Here is a 22919-nt window from a genome sequence, read left to right as displayed (position 1 = left end):
GTGGATGACACACAGCTGTACATTTCAATGAAACATGGTGAAGCCCCAAAATTGCCCTCGCGAGAAGCATGTGTTTCAGACATACGGAAGTGGATGGCTGCAAACTTTCTACTGTAACATCGTTCGTCAGTTGAAGGAGATGCGGACCAAAATGCAGCGTGGTGGTTACTCATGTTCTTTAATAAAGAATAGACAATACATGAAATAACTTAAATAACAAAACAACAAACGAAACGCGAAACCTATTACAGCCTATCTGGTGAACACTACACAGAGACAGGAACAATCACCCACAAAATACACAGTGAAACCCAGGCTACCTAAATATGGTTCCCAATCAGAGACAACGAGAATCACCTGACTCTGATTGAGAACCGCCTCAGGCAGCCAAGCCTATGCTAGACACACCCCTAATCAGCCACAATCCCAATGCCTACAAAAACCCCAATACGACAACACAATAAACCCATGTCACACCCTGGCCTGAACAAATAATTAAAGAAAACACAAAATACTAAGACCAAGGCGTGACAGAACCCCCCTAAGGTGCGGACTCCCGGACGCACCTCAAAACCATAGGGAGGGTCCGGGTGGGCGTCTGTCCATGGTGGCGGCTCCGGCTCGGGACGTGGACCCCACTCCATAAATGTCATAGTTCCTCCCACTCGCGTCCTGGGATAATCCACCCTCGTCGCCGACCATGGCCTAATAGTCCTCACCCAGAACCCCACTGGACCGAGGGGCAGCTCGTGACTGAGGGGCAGCTCGTGACTGAGGGGCAGCTCGGGACTGAGGGGCAGCTCGGGACTGAGGCAGCTAGGGACTGAGGGGAAGCTCGGGACTGAGGGGCAGCTCGGGACTGAGGGAAAGCTCGGGACTGAGGGGCAGCTCGGGACTGAGGGGCAGCTCGGGACTGAGGGGCAGTCCTGGACTGAGGGGAAGCCCAGTACTGAGGTGAAGCCCAGTACTGAGAGGAAGCCCAGTACTGAGAGGAAGCCCAGTACTGAGATGAAGCTCAGGCAGGTAGTTGGCTCCGGTAGATCCTGGCTGGCTGGCGGATCTGGAAGATTCTGGTTGACTGGCAGATCTGGAAGAGTCTGGTTGACTGGCAGATCTGGAAGAGTCTGGTCGACTGGCAGATCTGGAAGAATCTGGTTGACTGGCAGATCTGGAAGATCATGGCTGACTGGCGGATCTAGCTGCTCTGGCTGCTCCATGCAGACTGACAGCTCTGGCTGCTCCATGTAGACTGGCAGCTCTGGCTGCTCCATGCAGATTGGCAGCTCTGGCTGCTCCATGCAGATTGGCAGCTCTGGTTGCTCCATGCAGATTGGCAGCTCTGGCTGCTCCATGCAGACTGGCAGTTCTGGCTGCTCCATGCAGACTGACAGCTCTGGCTGCTCCATGTAGACTGGCAGCTCTGGCTGCTCCATGCAGACTGACAGCTCAGGCTGCTCCATGCAGACTGACATCTCAGGCTGCTCCATACAGGCTGACAGCTCTGGCTGCTCCATTCAGACTGGCAGCTCTGGCTGCTCCATGCAGTCTGGCAGCTCAGGCTGCTCTGAACGGGCAGGAGGCTCCGGCAGCGCTGTAGAGAAGGAAGGCTCTGGAATCAGATCTGCCAGTCAACCAGGAGAGGAGGAAAACGCTGGCGGCGCTGAACAGGCGGGAGGCTCCGACAGCGCTAGAGAGAAGGATGGCTCTGGCTGTGCTGAACATGCGGGACGCACTGAAGGCCTGGTGCGTGGTGCTGGAACCGGTGGTACTGGATCGAGGACACGCACAGGAAGCCTGGTGCGGGGAGCTGCCACCGGCGTACTGGTGTTTGGAGGTGGCTCTGGATAGACCGGACCGTGCAGGCGCACTGGAGCTCTTGAGCACCGAGCCTGCCCAACCTTACCTGGCTCGATGCCCACTCTAGCCCGGCCAATACGAAGAGCTGGTATGAACCGCACCGGGCTATGCACCCGCACTGGAAACACTGTGCGCTCCATAGCATAACACCGTGCCTTCCCGGTCTCTCTAGCCCCCCGGTAAGCACAGGGAGTTTGCGCAGGTCTTCTACCTGGCATAGCCATACTCCCTGTAAGCCTGACTCTCAGGCTTCCATCCGCGTCGCCGTGCTGCCTCTTCATACCAACGCCTCTCCGCTTTTGGCGTCTCCAGTTCTTCTTTGGGGCGTCGATATTCACCAGGCTGTGCCCATGGTCCTTTTCCGTCCAATATCTGCTCCCAAGTCCAGAAGTCCTTAGATCGCTGCTCCTCACGATTAACAGGGGGAGTTGGCTCAGGTCTGACTCCTGACTCTGCCACTCTCTCCCTGAGCCCCCCCCCAATACATTTTTGGGGCTGCTTTTCGGGCTTCCTTGCCAACCGTGTTCCCTCGTATCGTCGGCTCCTATCTCCGGCTGCCTATGCTCTCCTAAGTGCCTCCACCTGTTCCCATGGGAGGCGATCTCCTCCGGCCAGTATCTCCTCCCAAGTGTAACAACCTTTTCCATCCAACACGTCTTCCCATGTCCATTCCTCTTTTAGCTGCTCCTGCTGTCGCTGCCTGTTACCACGCCGCTCGGTCCGGGTGTGGTGGGTGATTCTGTAACGTCGTTCGTCAGTTGAAGGAGATGCGGACCAAAATGCAGCGTGGTGGTTACTCATGTTCTTTAATAAAAATAGACGATACATGAAATAACTTAAATAACAAAACAACAAACGAAACGCGAAACCTATTACAGCATATCTGGTGAACACTACACAGAGACAGGAACAAGCACCCACAAAATACACAGTGAAACCCAGGCTACCTAAATATGGTTCCCAATCAGAGACAACGAGAATCACCTGACACTGATTGAGAACCGCCTCAGGCAGCCAAGCCTATGCTAGACACACCCCTAATCAGCCACAATCCCAATGCCTACAAAAACCCCAATACGACAACACAATAAACCCATGTCACACCCTGGCCTGAACAAATAATTAAAGAGAACACAAAATACTAAGACCAAGGCGTGACATCTACTTTTAAACTCGGACAAAACAGAGATGCTTGTTCTAGGTCCCAAGAAACAAAGAGATCTTCTGTTGAATCTGTCAATTAATCTTAATGGTTGTACAGTCGTCTCAAATACAACTGTGAAGGACCTCGGCGTTACTCGGGACCCTGATCTCTCTTTTGAAGAACATATCAAGACTGTTTCAAGGACAGATTTTTTCCATCTACGTAACATTGCAAAAATCAGAAACTTTCTGTCCAAAAATGATGCAGAAAAATGATTCCATGCTTTTGTCACTTCTAGGTTAGACTACTGCAATGCTCTACTTTCCGGCTACCCGGATAAAGCACTAAATGAACTTCAGTTAGTGCTAAATACGGCTGCTAGAATCCTGACTAGAACCCAAAAATTGGATCATATTACTCCAGTGCTAGCCTCCCTGCACTGGCTTCCTGTCAAGGCAAGGGCTGATTTCAAGGTTTTACTGCTAACCTACAAAGCATTACATGGGCTTGCTCCTACCTATCTCCCTGATTTGATCCTGCCGTACATACCTACACCTACGCTACGGTCACAAGACGCAGGCCTCCTAATTGTCCCTAGAATTTCTAAGCAAACAGCTGGAGGCAGGGCTTTCTCCTATAGAGCTCCATTTTTATGGAATGGTCTGCCTACCCATGTGAGAGACACAAACTCGGTCTCAACCTTTAAGTCTTTACTGAAGATGAATCTCTTCAGTGGGTCACATGATTGAGTGTAGTCTGGCCCAGGAGTGTGAAAGTAAACGGAAAGGCTCTGGAGCAACGAACCGCTCTTGCTGTCTCTGCCTGGCCGGTTCCCCTCTTTCCACTGGGATTCTCTGCCTCTAACCCTATTACAGGGGCTGAGTCACTGGCTTTACTAGGGCTCTTTCATACCGTCCCTAGGAGGGGTGCGTCACTTGAGTGGGTTGAGTCACTGATGTGATCTTCCTGTCTGGGTTGGCGCCCCCCCTTGGGTTGTGCCGTGGCGGAGATCTTTGTGGGCTAAACTCGGCCTTGTCTCAGGATGGGAAGTTGGTGGTTGAAGATATCCCTCTAGTGGTGTGGAGGCTGTGCATTGGCAAAGTGGGTGGGGATATATCCTTCCCGTTTGGCCCTGTCCGGGGGTGTCATCGGATGGGGCCACAGTGTCTCCTGACCCCTCCTGTCTCAGCCTCCAGTATTTATGCTGCAGTAGTTTATGTGTCGGGGGGCTAGGGTCAGTTTGTTATATTTGGAGTACTTCTCCTGCCCTATCCAGTGTCCTGTGTGAATTTAAGTATACTCTCTCTAATTCTCTCTTTCTTTCTCTCTCTCGGAGGACTTGAGCCCCAGGGCCATGCCTCAGGACTACCTGACATGATGACTCCTTGCTGTCCCCAGTCCACCTGGCCGTGCTGCTGGTCCAGTTTCAACTGTTCTGCCTGTGATTATTATTATTTGACCATGCTGGTCATTTATGAACATTTGAACATCTTGGCCATGTTCTGTTACAATCTCCGCCCGGCACAGCCAGAAGAGGACTGGCCACCCCACATAGCCTGGTTCCTCTCTAGGTTTCTTCCTAAGTTTTGGCCTTTCTAGGGAGTTTTTCCTAGCCACCGTGCTTCTACACCTGCATTGCTTGCTGTTTGGGGTTTTAGGCTGGGTTTCTGTACAGCACTTTGAGATATCAGCTGATGTACGAAGGGCTATATAAATACATTTGATTTGATTTGATACAGGTTGCAAAATAGTTGGATGTACCGATTCCAGGGTCTATGAACTAAGCTAAGTGTTTCCATTTGCTGCGAAGAGACAGAGTCATTAGCTCACTTGTTTTTGGTCAAAGGTTCAGGAATGGCTAAACAATTGAAACATTTAATTGGAGCTAACTCTGCAAATTGCACTGCTGGGTGATTTGATAAGTCATAGTCAATCAGCCAATAATGTAATAAAACTCTTAGCAAAGGTGTTTATCTTTCATTTACAATCTGTAGAAACTACGAGAATAGAAAGGTTCAGAACTTTTGTGAAACATCACACAGTGGAACATCTACGACAGCTTGAAGTCAAAACTGGATGGTCTTCAGAGATAGATGGGAGGGGTTGAGGAGAGCTGAAGGATGGGACTGAAAACAAACCAAATGTATGTATAAACTGGAAGTAGAAGCCCAAGTATTGTTGTCCATTAGTTTAATCCAATTAGGGGAAAATAATAAAGGGAAATATATTAAATAAGATATATATTTAAAATAATATATATTTACTAAACAATATATATATATGGGGGTTGGAGATGATGCAGTCAATTACAATGATGGAAGCTACAATCTGTCTGTAATATTAAAGCTCCTCTGCCCCCTAACAAAGTGATAAAGGTGTGTCAATGATGGAATAAACACAGACTGCTTGCTGCTGTTCCTGTTTCCAGATGTGTTTCTCTCAGAACTAAAAAAACAAACTGATCGAACCAACTCCCTCATACCATCAACAAATGAACTGTCAAATGAAATGGTACTCTCCCTCGGTTCAATCACGACACACGATGCACACGTACACGATGCACACATTCAGGGGCGGCAGGGAGCCTAGTAGTTAGAGCGGTGGGCCAGTAACCGGAAAGGTTGCTGGATCAAATCCCCGAGCTGACGAGGTAAAAATCTGTCGTTCTGCCCCTGAACAAGGCAATTAACCCACTGTTCCCTGGTAGGCTGTCATTGTAAATAAGAATGTGTTCTGAATGCCTAGTTAAATAAAATATAAACACATTCTCACACACACTGCTGTCCTTGTGTGTAGCTACAGAGTGTCAGTCAGGATTGAACAGCAGGAGCTTTTACTACATTATAAAACCAGCAACTTGGCTTTCAACATCTGTTTAGTAAATGGATTAGATACCTCAAAACGAGTGTGTGTGTGAGAGCTCGAGTGTGTAAAAGTGTACAAAGATCTTACCTTTCCCGACTCCATGACGGGTTCAGAGTCTCGACACCAGCTCCAACAACATGAACTGATCACACACACACTTACAGGGTAATCATCAATCCCTGGGATCACGCTGTGTCCACGCACTCATCTCGACATACACACAGCACTGGACAGAAAGACACACCGGAGCAGAGCACCTCTCTATCTGTACACCTTACTGGTGGCTGTTTATCATTCATGTCATCATTACCATCACACATGGTGCCTAACACACTTCCCCTCCTGTCTTAGGTTGTGTTTGTCACCGTTTTCATGGTGGTCTGTGATAGTGATTAGTGAACACACACACAGTGTCTGGGCTGGTATCCACTGTTCACACACACACCCTGGTCATCCTGAGCTCAGCACATTGGCTCTAAATGAGGGGGAAGGTCTGACACACACACACACACACACACACACACACACACAGGGAGGGACAGTATTAGGTAGGGTTAATGATATACCTTCAACAGGGACAAAGTCTGAGGGTCGGTGGCCTCAGCTGATAACTTACACTGCAACCCCTACACACACACACACATCACAGAATATAAACAGAAATACGAAAAAAAAGAAAAAAAGAATGTTCCAGTATCATTTATTTGACTGTTTTACAAAACATAGAAACCAAAACATTAGTGATGAGTTTGTCATTCAGAAACAAAGAGGTCTAGAGTTTTTCTTTTAAAGACAAGAGTCCAAAAGTAGTGATCAGCAGCCTGTTCACCAGATAGAGGTGTATCACACACACACACACACACACACACACACACACACACACACACACACACACACACACACACACACACACACACACACACACACACACACACACACACACACACACACACACACACACACACACACACACACACACACACACACACACACACACACACGTTCAATCAGCACAACTCTTTATTGCTAACATTCTAAAAAGCAACCTGTCTCCATAACAGTAACTTAAGCATGACATTTAAAGGATTTCCCAGACAAAAGGGTGTCCCCTGCACTTGTTTGTAATTTGAGGGAGTGGGTCTCGGTGAATGTAATATTTCTTTGATGAATGTGTTTGCAGTCACTAAATATACATACATGACCCACACCTCACAGAACTGTTGCATTCTGGGTAATGGAGTTCTACAGCATGGCTTAAAAAGCATGAAGGACAACAGCTTCAGATGTTCTCATCTTTGTTTTCAGAAATGCAAATGTTTAATAAAATGTCAAACATTTTTTTATAAATTAAGTTTTAAAAAAAAGATAAAATGATCATGTTCAATCTAAGGACATAAGATGCTATCAAATAGTTAAAATAAAATGGTAAACCAACAGAAAAGAGTGAACAACACAACGGTAGATAAATCAGTTTGCTTCATCATGCTTGGCACCGTACAAACAGAAAGGAGTCACAATCAGACCAGACCAATCAGGTGGGAGACAGCTTTACGCAATAATTCTTTACACACAGAGAAGATAAGACAGACAGACACAGAGTGGTTCATTCTCAGACAATTCTCAAATGATTCTCAGTTGAATCAGGTTTTCCTCTGGCATTTCAGCATAACATAAAACACACAAACTGAACGGCAGAAACTAGCAGTGTGCTGTGCAAGTTATCAAGCTCTTCACATTACAATTCAAAAGTTATTTTAATGTACCTAAATAAACAAGAAACAAAACTTGAACAATGTGTTATTTAAAAGACAGAATGAAAGCATATTTCTAGTAAACAGCAGAATGTTGTTATTCTTGTTTTGTTTTAACATGACAGTTTATCTGATGCAGCACCTTGAGAATTGAAAGACTTCAGAGTGGATAGAGGGACAGGAGGAGAAGAGGAGGGAGACAGAGGGACAGGAGGAGAAGAGGAGGGAGACAGAGGGACAGGAGAAGAAGAGGAGGGAGACAGAGGGACAGGAGGAGAAGAGGAGGGAGACAGAGGGACAGGAGGAGAAGAGGAGGGAGACAGAGGAACAGGAGGAGAAGAGGAGGGAGACAGAGGGACAGGAGGAGAAGATGAGGGAGACAGAGGGACAGGAGGAGAAGAGGAGGGAGACAGAGGGACAGGAGGAGAAGAGGAGGGAGACAGAGGGACAGGAGGAGAAGAGGAGGGAGACAGAGGGACAGGAGGAGAAGATGAGGGAGACAGAGGGACAGGAGGAGAAGAGGAGGGAGACAGAGGGACAGGAGGAGAAGAGGAGGGAGACAGAGGGACAGGAGGAGAAGAGGAGGGAGACAGAGGGACAGGAGGAGAAGAGGAGGGAGACAGAGGAACAGGAGGAGAAGAGGAGGGAGACAGAGGGACAGGAGGAGAAGAGGAGGGAGACAGAGGGACAGGAGGAGAAGAGGAGGGAGACAGAGGGACAGGAGGAGAAGAGGAGGGAGACAGAGGGACAGGAGGAGAAGATGAGGGAGACAGAGGCGGGGATTTTGTTTTAAAGGGACATAGCCAATATTTTAGAGAAGAGGGGTGGAGTGGTGGAGAGAGGGGTGGAGTGGTGGAGAGAGGGGGGGGAGTGAAGGATGAAGTGGAGGAGAGAAAGATTAGGATCCGGAAGTTCCGGTTCGTCTCCACAGACGGTAGTCGAGATCTTGGAAAACCGGGAAACCAGCGCCCCCGTTGATTCAGACTCCTCTTCATACCAGTCTTTATCTTTTTTATATTTTTATTATTTCATTCTTTATAGTCCTTTATGTCTGTTACAGTGTTGTAGTCTCTCAGTGTTTCACTGTCTTTAAGTTTGATTCTCTCAGAGCTTGATTCATTTACACTTCAATTCTTTCACACTGATTTGATATTTGATTCCCTCAGCGTTCGATTCATTCAGTGTTTGACTCTCTCAGTTAGATTCAGTGTTGGACTATCCCATTATTCAATTCACTTGTTTGATTCAGGGTGCGATTTGATTCTCTTGGTCCATTGTTTTAATTGGCTTCTGAAATTAGCGTTGGCCCGTGATCGACAGCTGAGCAGGCCAATAGGAAGATGGTGGCAGGAGTTAGTTTCACCAGTTCATCATGGAGCTACGGTTGAGGGTCATGAAGAAGACCTGACTGCTGCCTCCAGACCTCACCGATGCAAAGAACACCTAGACACACACCCACACACAAACACAAACAGCATGAGAAGACATGATTGATACAGGCAATAGAGAATATGAATGTGTGTGTGTGTGTGTGTGTGTGTGTGTGTGTGTGTGTGTGTGTGTGTGTGTGTGTGTGTGTGTGTGTGTGTGTGTGTGTGTGTGTGTGTGTGTGTGTGTGTGTGTGTGTGTGTGCATGTTGTTTACCTTGTCATTCCTCTCACACAGGAACTTGAGTCTCTGGGCTCTCTTGTGCATGAAGACCCCGTCCAGGTGTCCTGTCTCCACAGACCTGATCTCTATGGCCTTCTCCCCCCAGCCCATGATCTGGCTAGAGTGGATATAGGCTGGAGGAGCAAGGATAGAGAGAAAGAGAGAGAAAGAGAGAGAAAGAGAGAGAGATAGAGAGAGAGAGAGAGATAGATAGATAGAGGAGGGTAGATAGAGAGGATGAAGGAGAGAGTTAAAGAATACACTGTTAGTTTCACTGTAGACTACACTGTTCTATTATGGAACACAACAGAGTTGAGATTGAATCTGATTAAACTTCACATGAACCTAAACAAGTTCCCACAGGCCTAAAACGAAGCTGAGCTCACACAAACACCCACACAAAAACACACACACACACTCACCAACAGAAGTAGGCATCTCTCCCCACTGCAGCACGACGTCTTTAGTGATGCGTCCGTAGGTATTGACGTAGACTCCCTCATCTTCATAACACAACAACATCTCCATCCCGTCTGTCTTAGGAAGAATGACGATGGAATGGGGAGTCACCTGGGTCTGAATCTACAGATAGACAGAGGTAATGGTTATCTACTGTCTATCTCCCTGTACTATATATATCACACCACACACAGACTTACGTGTGAGGGGACGTAGATGTCGTAAGGGTTGCCAGAGTCGACGTCGATGACATGGAAGCCCAGGCTGGAGCCGTAGATGACCTTTAACCTCTGCCCCTCCTCCACCGTCAGGTCAACCAGCTGGGGGCGGTGCTGCAGGTCAGTGAACGACTGGGAGGTGGGGGGAGGGAGAAGTGTTACTATTGACCCCAGAGTAACTAGTATCAGACAACGTGACGGACCCCATAGTATTGTCACAGACAACGGTGCAACATTTCCTCTCAACCCGGTGTGGCAGCTACCTTGAAGGTAGTCCCTGTACATCCAGGATGTCTATCTAACTACAGCATCACATCTCAACCCGGTGTGGGAGCTACCTTGAAGGTAGTCCCTGTACTTCCAGGATGTCTACCTAAATACAGCATCACATCTCAACCCGGTGTGGCAGCTACCTTGAAGGTAGTCCCTGTACTTCCAGGATGTCTACCTAACTACAGCATCACATCTCAACCCGGTGTGGGAGCTACCTTGAAGGTAGTCCCTGTACTTCCAGGATGTCTATCTAACTACAGCATCACATCTCAACCCGGTGTGGCAGCTACCTTGAAGGTAGTCCCTGTACTTCCAGGATGTCTACCTAACTACAGCATCACATCTCAACCCGGTGTGGGAGCTACCTTGAAGGTAGTCTCTGTACTTCCAGGATGTCTATCTAACTACAGCATCACATCTCAACCCGGTGTGGCAGCTACCTTGAAGGTAGTCCCTGTACTTCCAGGATGTCTATCTAACTACAGTATCACATCTCAACCCGGTGTGGGAGCTACCTTGAAGGTAGTCCCTGTACTTCCAGGATGTCTACCTAACTACAGCATCACATCTCAACCCGGTGTGGGAGCTACCTTGAAGGTAGTCCCTGTACTTCCAGGATGTCTACCTAACTACAGCATCACATCTTAACCCGGTGTGGCAGCTACCTTGAAGGTAGTCCCTGTACTTCCAGGATGTCTACCTAACTACAGCATCACATCTCAACCCGGTGTGGGAGCTACCTTGAAGGTAGTCCCTGTACTTCCAGGATGTCTACCTAACTACAGCATCACACCTCGACCCGGTGTGGGAGCTACCTTGAAGGTAGTCCCTGTACTTCCAGGATGTCTACCTAACTACAGCATCACATCTCAACCCGGTGTGGCAGCTACCTTGAAGGTAGTCCCTGTACTTCCAGGATGTCTACCTAACTACAGCATCACATCTCAACCCGGTGTGGCAGCTACCTTGAAGGTAGTCCCTGTACTTCCAGGATGTCTACCTAACTACAGCATCACATCTCAACCCGGTGTGGCAGCTACCTTGAAGGTAGTCCCTGTACTTCCAGTATGTCTACCTAACTACAGTATCATATCTCAACCCGGTGTGGGAGCTACCTTGAAGGTAGTCCCTGTACTTCCAGGATGTCTACCTAACTACAGCATCACATCTCAACCCGGTGTGGGAGCTACCTTGAAGGTAGTCCCTGTACTTCCAGGATGTCTACCTAACTACAGCATCACATCTCAACCCGGTGTGGCAGCTACCTTGAAGGTAGTCCCTGTACTTCCAGGATGTCTACCTAACTACAGCATCACATCTCAACCCGGTGTGGCAGCTACCTTGAAGGTAGTCCCTGTACTTCCAGGATGTCTACCTAACTACAGCATCACATCTCAACCCGGTGTGGGAGCTACCTTGAAGGTAGTCCCTGTACTTCCAGGATGTCTACCTAACTACAGCATCACATCTCAACCCGGTGTGGGAGCTACCTTGAAGGTAGTCCCTGTACTTCCAGGATGTCTACCTAACTACAGCATCACACCTCGACCCGGTGTGGGAGCTACCTTGAAGGTAGTCCCTGTACTTCCAGGATGTCTATCTAACTACAGCATCACATCTCAACCCGGTGTGGCAGCTACCTTGAAGGTAGTCCCTGTACTTCCAGGATGTCTATCTAACTACAGCATCACATCTCAACCCGGTGTGGGAGCTACCTTGAAGGTAGTCCCTGTACTTCCAGGTTGTCTACCTAACTACAGCATCACATCTCAACCCGGTGTGGCAGCTACCTTGAAGGTAGTCCCTGTACTTCCAGGATGTCTACCTAACTACAGCATCACATCTCAACCCGGTGTGGCAGCTACCTTGAAGGTAGTCCCTGTACTTCCAGGATGTCTACCTAACTACAGCATCACATCTCAACCCGGTGTGGCAGCTACCTTGAAGGTAGTCCCTGTACTTCCAGGATGTCTACCTAACTACAGCATCACATCTCAACCCGGTGTGGCAGCTACCTTGAAGGTAGTCCCTGTACTTCCAGGATGTCTACCTAACTACAGCATCACATCTCAACCCGGTGTGGGAGCTACCTTGAAGGTAGTCCCTGTACTTCCAGGATGTCTACCTAACTACAGCATCACACCTCGACCCGGTGTGGGAGCTACCTTGAAGGTAGTCCCTGTACTTCCAGGATGTCTATCTAACTACAGCATCACATCTCAACCCGGTGTGGCAGCTACCTTGAAGGTAGTCCCTGTACTTCCAGGATGTCTATCTAACTACAGCATCACATCTCAACCCGGTGTGGGAGCTACCTTGAAGGTAGTCCCTGTACTTCCAGGATGTCTACTAACTACAGCATCACATCTCAACCCGGTGTGGCAGCTACCTTGAAGGTAGTCCCTGTACTTCCAGGATGTCTACCTAACTACAGCATCACATCTCAACCCGGTGTGAGCTACCTTGAAGGTAGTCCCTGTACTTCCAGGATGTCTACCTAACTACAGCATCACACCTCGACCCGGTGTGGGAGCTACCTTGAAGGTAGTCCCTGTACTTCCAGGATGTCTATCTAACTACAGCATCACATCTCAACCCGGTGTGGCAGCTACCTTGAAGGTAGTCCCTGTACTTCCAGGATGTCTATCTAACTACAGCATCACATCTCAACCCGGTGTGGGAGCTACCTTGAAGGTAGTCCCTGTACTTCCAGGATGTCTACCTAACTACAGCATCACATCTCAACCCGGTGTGGCAGCTACCTTGAAGGTAGTCCCTGTACTTCCAGGATGTCTACCTAACTACAGCATCACATCTCAACCCGGTGTGGCAGCTACCTTGAAGGTAGTCCCTGTACTTCCAGGATGTCTACCTAACTACAGCATCACATCTCAACCCGGTGTGGCAGCTACCTTGAAGGTAGTCCCTGTACTTCCAGGATGTCTACCTAACTACAGCATCACATCTCAACCCGGTGTGGCAGCTACCTTGAAGGTAGTCCCTGTACTTCCAGGATGTCTATCTAACTACAGCATCACATCTCAACCCGGTGTGGGAGCTACCTTGAAGGTAGTCACTGTACTTCCAGGATGTCTACCTAACTACAGCATCACATCTCAACCCGGTGTGGGAGCTACCTTGAAGGTAGTCCCTGTACTTCCAGGATGTCTACCTAACTACAGCATCACATCTCAACCCGGTGTGGGAGCTACCTTGAAGGTAGTCCCTGTACTTCCAGTATGTCTACCTAACTACAGTATCACATCTCAACCCGGTGTGGGAGCTACCTTGAAGGTAGTCCCTGTACTTCCAGGATGTCTATCTAACTACAGCATCACATCTCAACCCAGTGTGGCAGCTACCTTGAAGGTAGTCCCTGTACTTCCAGGATGTCTACCTAACTACAGCATCACATCTCAACCCGGTGTGGCAGCTACCTTGAAGGTAGTCCCTGTACTTCCAGGATGTCTACCTAACTACAGCATAAAATCTCAACCCGGTGTGGGAGCTACCTTGAAGGTAGTCCCTGTACTTCCAGGATGTCTACCTAACTACAGCATCACATCTCAACCCGGTGTGGGAGCTACCTTGAAGGTAGTCCCTGTACTTCCAGTATGTCTACCTAACTACAGCATCACATCTCAACCCGGTGTGGGAGCTACCTTGAAGGTAGTCCCTGTACTTCCAGGATGTCTACCTAACTACAGCATCACATCTCAACCCGGTGTGGCAGCTACCTTGAAGGTAGTCCCTGTACTTCCAGGATGTCTACCTAACTACAGCATCACATCTCAACCCGGTGTGGCAGCTACCTTGAAGGTAGTCCCTGTACTTCCAGGATGTCTACCTAACTACAGCATCACATCTCAACCCGGTGTGGCAGCTACCTTGAAGGTAGTCCCTGTACTTCCAGGATGTCTACCTAACTACAGCATCACATCTCAACCCGGTGTGGCAGCTACCTTGAAGGTAGTCCCTGTACTTCCAGGATGTCTACCTAACTACAGCATCACATCTCAACCCGGTGTGGCAGCTACCTTGAAGGTAGTCCCTGTACTTCCAGGATGTCTACCTAACTACAGCATCACATCTCAACCCGGTGTGGCAGCTACCTTGAAGGTAGTCCCTGTACTTCCAGGATGTCTACCTAACTACAGTATCACATCTCAACCCGGTGTGGGAGCTACCTTGAAGGTAGTCCCTGTACTTCCAGGATGTCTATCTAACTACAGCATCACATCTCAACCCGGTGTGGCAGCTACCTTGAAGGTAGTCCCTGTACTTCCAGGATGTCTACCTAACTACAGCATAAAATCTCAACCCGGTGTGGCAGCTACCTTGAAGGTAGTCCCTGTACTTCCAGGATGTCTATCTAACTACAGCATCACATCTCAACCCGGTGTGGCAGCTACCTTGAAGGTAGTCCCTGTACTTCCAGGATGTCTATCTAACTACAGCATCACATCTCAACCCGGTGTGGCAGCTACCTTGAAGGTAGTCCCTGTACTTCCAGGATGTCTACCTAACTACAGCATCACATCTCAACCCGGTGTGGCAGCTACCTTGAAGGTAGTCCCTGTACTTCCAGGATGTCTACCTAACTACAGCATCACATCTCAACCCGGTGTGGCAGCTACCTTGAAGGTAGTCCCTGTACTTCCAGGATGTCTACCTAACTACAGCATCACATCTCAACCCGGTGTGGCAGCTACCTTGAAGGTAGTCCCTGTACTTCCAGGATGTCTACCTAACTACAGCATCACATCTCAACCCGGTGTGGGAGCTACCTTGAAGGTAGTCCCTGTACTTCCAGGATGTCTACCTAACTACAGCATCACATCTCAACCCGGTGTGGGAGCTACCTTGAAGGTAGTCCCTGTACTTCTAGGATGTCTATCTAACTACAGCATCACATCTCAACCCGGTGTGGGAGCTACCTTGAAGGTAGTCCCTGTACTTCCAGGATGTCTACCTAACTACAGCATCACATCTCAACCCGGTGTGGGAGCTACCTTGAAGGTAGTCCCTGTACTTCCAGTATGTCTACCTAACTACAGCATCACATCTCAACCCGGTGTGGGAGCTACCTTGAAGGTAGTCCCTGTACTTCCAGGATGTCTACCTAACTACAGCATCACATCTCAACCCGGTGTGGCAGCTACCTTGAAGGTAGTCCCTGTACTTCCAGGATGTCTACCTAACTACAGCATCACATCTCAACCCGGTGTGGCAGCTACCTTGAAGGTAGTCCCTGTACTTCCAGGATGTCTACCTAACTACAGCATCACATCTCAACCCGGTGTGGCAGCTACCTTGAAGGTAGTCCCTGTACTTCCAGGATGTCTACCTAACTACAGCATCACATCTCAACCCGGTGTGGCAGCTACCTTGAAGGTAGTCCCTGTACTTCCAGGATGTCTACCTAACTACAGCATCACATCTCAACCCGGTGTGGCAGCTACCTTGAAGGTAGTCCCTGTACTTCCAGGATGTCTACCTAACTACAGCATCACATCTCAACCCGGTGTGGCAGCTACCTTGAAGGTAGTCCCTGTACTTCCAGGATGTCTACCTAACTACAGTATCACATCTCAACCCGGTGTGGGAGCTACCTTGAAGGTAGTCCCTGTACTTCCAGGATGTCTATCTAACTACAGCATCACATCTCAACCCGGTGTGGCAGCTACCTTGAAGGTAGTCCCTGTACTTCCAGGATGTCTACCTAACTACAGCATAAAATCTCAACCCGGTGTGGCAGCTACCTTGAAGGTAGTCCCTGTACTTCCAGGATGTCTATCTAACTACAGCATCACATCTCAACCCGGTGTGGCAGCTACCTTGAAGGTAGTCCCTGTACTTCCAGGATGTCTATCTAACTACAGCATCACATCTCAACCCGGTGTGGCAGCTACCTTGAAGGTAGTCCCTGTACTTCCAGGATGTCTACCTAACTACAGCATCACATCTCAACCCGGTGTGGCAGCTACCTTGAAGGTAGTCCCTGTACTTCCAGGATGTCTACCTAACTACAGCATCACATCTCAACCCGGTGTGGCAGCTACCTTGAAGGTAGTCCCTGTACTTCCAGGATGTCTACCTAACTACAGCATCACATCTCAACCCGGTGTGGCAGCTACCTTGAAGGTAGTCCCTGTACTTCCAGGATGTCTACCTAACTACAGCATCACATCTCAACCCGGTGTGGGAGCTACCTTGAAGGTAGTCCCTGTACTTCCAGGATGTCTACCTAACTACAGCATCACATCTCAACCCGGTGTGGGAGCTACCTTGAAGGTAGTCCCTGTACTTCTAGGATGTCTATCTAACTACAGCATCACATCTCAACCCGGTGTGGGAGCTACCTTGAAGGTAGTCCCTGTACTTCCAGGATGTCTACCTAACTACAGCATCACATCTCAACCCGGTGTGGGAGCTACCTTGAAGGTAGTCCCTGTACTTCCAGGATGTCTATCTAACTACAGCATCACATCTCAACCCGGTGTGGGAGCTACCTTGAAGATAGTCCCTGTACTTCCAGGATGTCTATCTAACTACAGCATCACATCTCAACCCGGTGTGGCAGCTACCTTGAAGGTAGTCCCTGTACTTCCAGGATGTCTACCTAACTACAGCATCACATCTCAACCCGGTGTGGGAGCTACCTTGAAGGTAGTCCCTGTACTTCCAGGATGTATACCTAACTACAGCATCACATCTCAACCCGGTGTGGCAGCTACCTTGAAGGTAGTCCCTGTACTTCCAGGATGTCTATCTAACTACAGCATCACATCTCAACCCGGTGTGGGAGCTACCTTGAAGGTAGTCCCTGTACTTCCAGGATGTCTACCTAACTACAGCATCACATCTCAACCCGGTGTGGCAGCTACCTTGAAGGTAGTCCCTGTACTTCCAGGATGTCTACCTAACTACAGCATCACATCTCAACCCGGTGTGGGAGCTACCTTGAAGGCCATGAACTTGTGGTAGGGTTTGGGGGCCCAGGCATAGATCTCCACTGCGTTCTTCTGAGCGATCACCAGGAACTTGATCCTCTCGTACTTTACTGGAAACAACAACACACAGGAGAGAGTCAACAACACACAGGAGAGAGTCAACAACACACACAGAAGAGACAGCAACACACACACAAAAGGTGGGTCCGTCACACACACACACACACACACACACACACACACACACACACACACACACACACACACACACACACACACACACACACACACACACACACACACACACACACACACACACACACACACACACACACACACACAGAGAGAGAGGGGAGAGAGTTCCGTACCGACTTTGTAGTGTACGCAGCCCTCCAGCTCTCCTACAGTGACCCATCCCTGCTTCTTCTCCACCTCGGGGTCATTGTGGAGTATCCTGTTCCTCAGCCAGGACAGGTAGTACACACGCAGCTTATTCTTCTTCCCTGGAGGAGGAGAGAGAGTGAGAGAAAACAGAGATGTCTCTATCAGAACAGATATGTTCTACAGGCCTCCAGTTCTTTAACTAACAGAGCAACGTTCTCCCTCTGTGGTCATGTTGCGGTTATGACCTCTGTGGTCAGTCGGTAATACCTGATATAGTAACCAGGACATTAAGTCCCTCCAGGACGTCCATCTGTAGGAAGCGTCTCCTGGTTATCAGGTTATAGACCTTCCCCTGACCGCTACGGTCAAGCAACATCAAACCATTCTCTGTCCCCACCAGCAGGTTCACACCTAGAGAGACAGAGAGAGAGACAGAGAGAGAGAGAGGAGAGAGAGAGAGAGAGTTTCCAAAGAGTCAGAGAGAGACAAAGAGAGAGCGGGAGAGACAGAGAGAGAGAGAGGAGAGAGAGAGTTTCCAAAGAGTCAGAACGAGACAAAGAGAGAGGGGGAGAGACAGAGAGGAGAGAGAGAGTTTCCAAAGAGACAGAGAGAGACAAAGAGAGAGGGGGAGAGACAGAGAGAGAGAGAGAGGAGAGAGAGAGTTTCCAAAGAGACAGAGAGAGACAAAGAGAGAGGGGGAGAGACAGAGAGAGGAGAGAGAGAGTATCCAAAGAGAGAGAGAGGAGAGAGAGAGTTTCCAAAGAGTCAGAGAGAGACAAAGAGAGAGGGGGAGAGATAGAGAGAGAGAGAGGAGAGAGAGAGTTTCCAAAGAGACAGAGAGAGAGAGAGTTTCCAAAGAAACAGAGAGAGACAAAGAGAGAGGGGGAGAGATAGAGAGAGAGAGAGGAGAGAGAGAGTTTCCAAAGAGACAGAGAGAGAGAGTTTCCAAAGAGACAGAGAGAGACAAAGAGAGAGGGGGAGAGACAGAGAGAGAGAGAGAGAGGAGAGAGAGAGTTTCCAAAGAGACAGAGAGAGAGAGAGTTTCCAAAGAGACAGAGAGAGACAAAGAGAGAGGGGGAGAGACAGAGAGATAGAGAGGAGAGAGAGAGTTTCCAAAGAGACAGAGAGAGACAAAGAGAGAGGGGGAGAGACAGAGAGAGAGAGAGGAGAGAGAGAGTTTCCAAAGAGACAGAGAGAGACAAAGAGAGAGGGGGAGAGACAGAGAGAGAGAGGAGAGAGAGAGTTTCCAAAGAGACAGAGAGAGACAAAGAGAGAGGGGGAGAGACAGAGAGAGAGAGAGGAGAGAGAGAGTTTCCAAAGAGACAGAGAGAGAGAGAGAGTTTCCAAAGAGACAGAGAGAGACAAAGAGAGAGGGGGAGAGACAGAGAGAGAGAGAGGAGAGAGATAGTTTCCAAAGAGACAGAGAGGAGAGAGAGAGAGTTTCCAAAGAGACAGAGAGAGACAAAGAGAGAGGGGGAGAGACAGAGAGAGAGAGGAGAGAGAGAGTATCCAAGAGACAGAGAGGAGAGAGAGAGTTTCCAAAGAGACAGAGAGAGACAAAGAGAGAGGGGGAGAGACAGAGAGAGAGAGAGGAGAGAGAGAGTATCCAAGAGACAGAGAGAGAGAGAGAGGAGAGAGAGACAGAGAGAGAGAGAGAGTATCCAAAGAGACAGAGAGAGACAACGAGAGAGGGGGAGAGACAGAGAGAGAGAGAGGAGAGAGAGAGTATCCAAGAGACAGAGAGAGAGAGAGAGGAGAGAGAGACAGAGAGAGAGAGAGAGTTTCCAAAGAGTCAGAGAGAGACAAAGAGAGAGGGGGAGAGACAGAGAGAGAGAGAGAGAGAGAGAGAGTTTACAAAAAGACAGAGAGAGACAAAGAGAGAGGGGGAGAGACAGAGAGAGAGAGAGAGAGGAGAGAGAGAGTTTCCAAAGAGACAGATAGAGACAAAGAGAGAGGGGGAGAGACAGAGAGAGAGAGAGAGGAGAGAGAGAGTATCCAAAGAGAGAGAGAGGAGAGAGAGTTTCCAGAGTCAGAGAGAGACAAAGGGAGAGGGGGAGAGATAGAGAGAGAGAGAGAGGAGAGAGAGAGTTTCCAAAGAGACAGAGAGAGAGAGTTTCCAAAGAGACAGAGAGAGACAAAGAGAGAGGGGGAGAGATAGAGAGAGAGAGAGGAGAGAGAGAGTTTCCAAAGAGACAGAGAGAGAGAGAGAGAGAGTTTCCAAAGAGACAGAGAGAGACAAAGAGAGAGGGGGAGAGACAGAGAGAGAGAGAGAGGAGAGAGAGAGTTTCCAAAGAGACAGAGAGAGACAAAGAGAGAGGGGGAGAGATAGAGAGAGAGAGAGGAGAGAGAGAGTTTCCAAAGAGACAGAGAGAGAGAGAGTTTCCAAAGAGACAGAGAGAGACAAAGAGAGAGGGGGAGAGAGAGAGATAGAGAGGAGAGAGAGAGTTTCCAAAGAGACAGAGAGAGAGTTTCCAAAGAGACAGAGAGAGACAAAGAGAGAGGGGGAGAGAGAGAGAGAGAGAGAGGAGAGAGAGAGTTTCCAAAGAGTCAGAGAGGAGAGAGAGAGTTTCCAAAGAGACAGAGAGAGACAAAGAGAGAGGGGGAGAGACAGAGAGAGAGAGAGAGGAGAGAGAGAGTTTCCAAAGAGACAGAGAGAGACAAAGAGAGAGGGGGAGAGACAGAGAGAGAGAGAGGAGAGAGAGAGTTTCCAAAGAGAAAGAGAGAGAGAGAGTTTCCAAAGAGACAGAGAGAGACAAAGAGACAGGGGGAGAGACAGAGAGAGAGAGAGGAGAGAGAGAGTTTCCAAAGAGACAGAGAGGAGAGAGAGAGTTTCCAAAGAGACAGAGAGAGACAAAGAGAGAGGGGGAGAGACAGAGAGAGAGAGAGGAGAGAGAGAGTATCCAAGAGACAGAGAGGAGAGAGAGAGTTTCCAAAGAGACAGAGAGAGACAAAGAGAGAGGGGGAGAGACAGAGAGAGAGAGAGGAGAGAGAGAGTATCCAAGAGACAGAGAGGAGAGAGAGAGTTTCCAAAGAGACAGAGAGAGACAAAGAGAGAGGGGGAGAGACAGAGAGAGAGAGGAGAGAGAGAGAGTATCCAAGAGACAGAGAGGAGAGAGAGAGTTTCCAAAGAGACAGAGAGAGACAAAGAGAGAGGGGGAGAGACAGAGAGAGAGAGAGGAGAGAGAGAGTATCCAAGAGACAGAGAGAGAGAGAGAGGAGAGAGAGACAGAGAGAGAGAGAGAGAGAGAGTATCCAAAGAGACAGAGAGAGACAATGAGAGAGGGGGAGAGACAGAGAGAGAGAGAGGAGAGAGAGAGTTTCCAAAGAGTCAGAGAGAGACAAAGAGAGAGGGGGAGAGACAGAGAGAGAGAGAGGAGAGAGAGAGTTTCCAAAGAGACAGAGAGAGAGAGAGAGGAGAGAGAGACAGAGAGAGAGAGAGGAGAGAGAGAGTTTCCAAAGAGTCAGAGAGACAAAGAGAGAGGGGAAGAGACAGAGAGAGAGAGAGGAGAGAGAGAGTTTCCAAAGAGTCAGAGAGACAAAGAGACAGAGAGAGAGAGAGGAGAGAGAGAGTTTCCAAAGAGTCAGAGAGACAAAGAGAGAGGGGGAGAGACAGAGAGAGAGAGAGGAGAGAGAGAGTTTCCAAAGAGACAGAGAGACAAAGAGATAGGGGAGAGACAGAGAGAGGAGAGAGAGAGTTTGCAAAGAGACACAGAGAGAGGAGAGAGAGAGTTTCCAAAGAGACACAGAGAGAGGGGAGAGAGAGAGTTTCAAAAGAGACACAGAGAGGGGGGAGAGATAGAGTTTCAAAGAGAGAGAGAAAGAGAGAGAGAGAGAGAGAGCGAGAGAGAGGGATTATTCATTGTCAGTGTGCATGTGGGAATACAATTGAGTGAGTTACATACGTGCATGTGCATTCATGTGTGTGAGAGACTTGCCTGTGTGTGTTCACATGTGTGTGAGAGACTTTGACTGTGTGTGTTCACATGTGTGTGAGAGACTTTGACTGTGTGTGTGTGTGCACATGTGTGTGAGAGACTTTGCCTGTGTGTGTGTGTTCACATGTGTGTGAGAGACTTTGCCTGTGTGTGTGTTCACATGTGTGTGAGAGACTTTGCCTGTGTGTGTTCACATGTGTGTGAGAGACTTTGCCTGTGTGTGTGTTCACATGTGTGTGAGAGACTTTGCCTGTGTGTGTTCACATGTGTGTGAGAGACTTTGCCTGTGTGTGTTCACATGTGTGTGAGAGACTTTGCTTGTGTGTGTTCACATGTGTGAGAGACTTTGACTGTGTGTGTGTTCACATGTGTGTGAGAGACTTTGCCTGTGTGTGTGTTCACATGTGTGTGAGAGACTTTGCCTGTGTGTGTTCACATGTGTGTGAGAGACTTTGCCTGTGTGTGTGTGTGCACATGTGTGTGAGAGACTTTGCCTGTGTGTGTGTGTGCACATGTGTGTGAGAGACTTTGCCTGTGTGTGTGTGTTCACATGTGTGTGAGAGACTTTGCCTGTGTGTATGTGTTCACATGTGTGTGTGTGTGTGTTCACATGTGTGTGAGAATATCTAGTGTCTAGTGTCTTACCCCAAAGAGCAGCACACAGTATCTCAGAGTTGAAGCGCTTCTTGTATTTGCGTATCTCAGGCGTGTCACTGTGAGGTCGTATGTTGGTTGGGTTCACATTGACCACGCTGATCTTTCTGGCCTCGGCTAGTCTGGCCTGCTCCTGATGCAGCAACTCACTGGTGAACAGACCTGAAACCACAGAACAACGTTATAGTATAGTGGAGGCAGGTAGCCCAGAGGGTAGAGCCTTGGGCCACTAACCAAAAGGTTGCTGGTTTGAATCCCTGAGCCGACAAGGTGAAACATCTGCTGCTGTGCCCTTGAGCAAGGCACTTAACCCTAATTGCTCTAAGGTCGCCGCTGACCCTGGCCTTGACCCCGCTCACCAAGGGTGTCTCTGGGAGAGTTGGGATATTCAAAAACACATTTCCATTTCACACATGTATTAATACACACTTATACATGTGTAAAATAGGACAAATAGAAGCACAGTTGTGTTTTGTAATGTTTACACTACATTACAACCTTACAACAACATAAACATAACATTACAGCAACCAAAGAATAACCTTACAATAACATTAACACAACATTACCAGCTGAGCTCTCTTCCTCGTCTTCAGTAGGGGAGGTCTGATAGGACTGTGGGTCACCGAATGGGGAGGAGGCTTTAGATCCAAATTGCTGGAAAGAAACAAGCATTGAGCACAACTGTAGAATAAAAAAATAAAAAAATACAACACTGTGTGTGTGTGTGTGTGTGTGTGTGTGTGTGTGTGTGTGTGTGAGTGAGTGAGGTGTGT

The 22919-nt window shown here is 48.6% G+C and overlaps 1 protein-coding gene and 1 pseudogene across 2 annotated transcripts in view; both read right to left on the bottom strand.

The window, feature by feature from the left end:
- LOC118380910 (solute carrier family 2, facilitated glucose transporter member 2-like) overlaps positions 1-6218 on the bottom strand; it is a 40660-nt gene extending 34442 nt beyond the window's left edge. For both annotated transcript variants that reach the window (XM_052499417.1, XM_052499418.1), the window contains exon 1: positions 5954-6218. In XM_052499417.1, the coding sequence (XP_052355377.1) occupies positions 5954-5968 (15 nt within the window). In that variant the 5' untranslated portion in view covers positions 5969-6218. The remainder of the gene's footprint in view (positions 1-5953) is intronic.
- Positions 6219-6549: 331 nt separating this feature from the next.
- LOC118379765 (TRAF2 and NCK-interacting protein kinase-like) overlaps positions 6550-22919 on the bottom strand; it is an 89118-nt pseudogene continuing 72748 nt past the window's right edge.

This window comes from Oncorhynchus keta, chromosome 37 (assembly GCF_023373465.1).
Source record: "Oncorhynchus keta strain PuntledgeMale-10-30-2019 chromosome 37, Oket_V2, whole genome shotgun sequence".
NCBI classification, from domain to species: Eukaryota; Metazoa; Chordata; class Actinopteri; order Salmoniformes; family Salmonidae; genus Oncorhynchus; species Oncorhynchus keta.
This window is presented reverse-complemented; position numbering and strand designations above follow the sequence as displayed.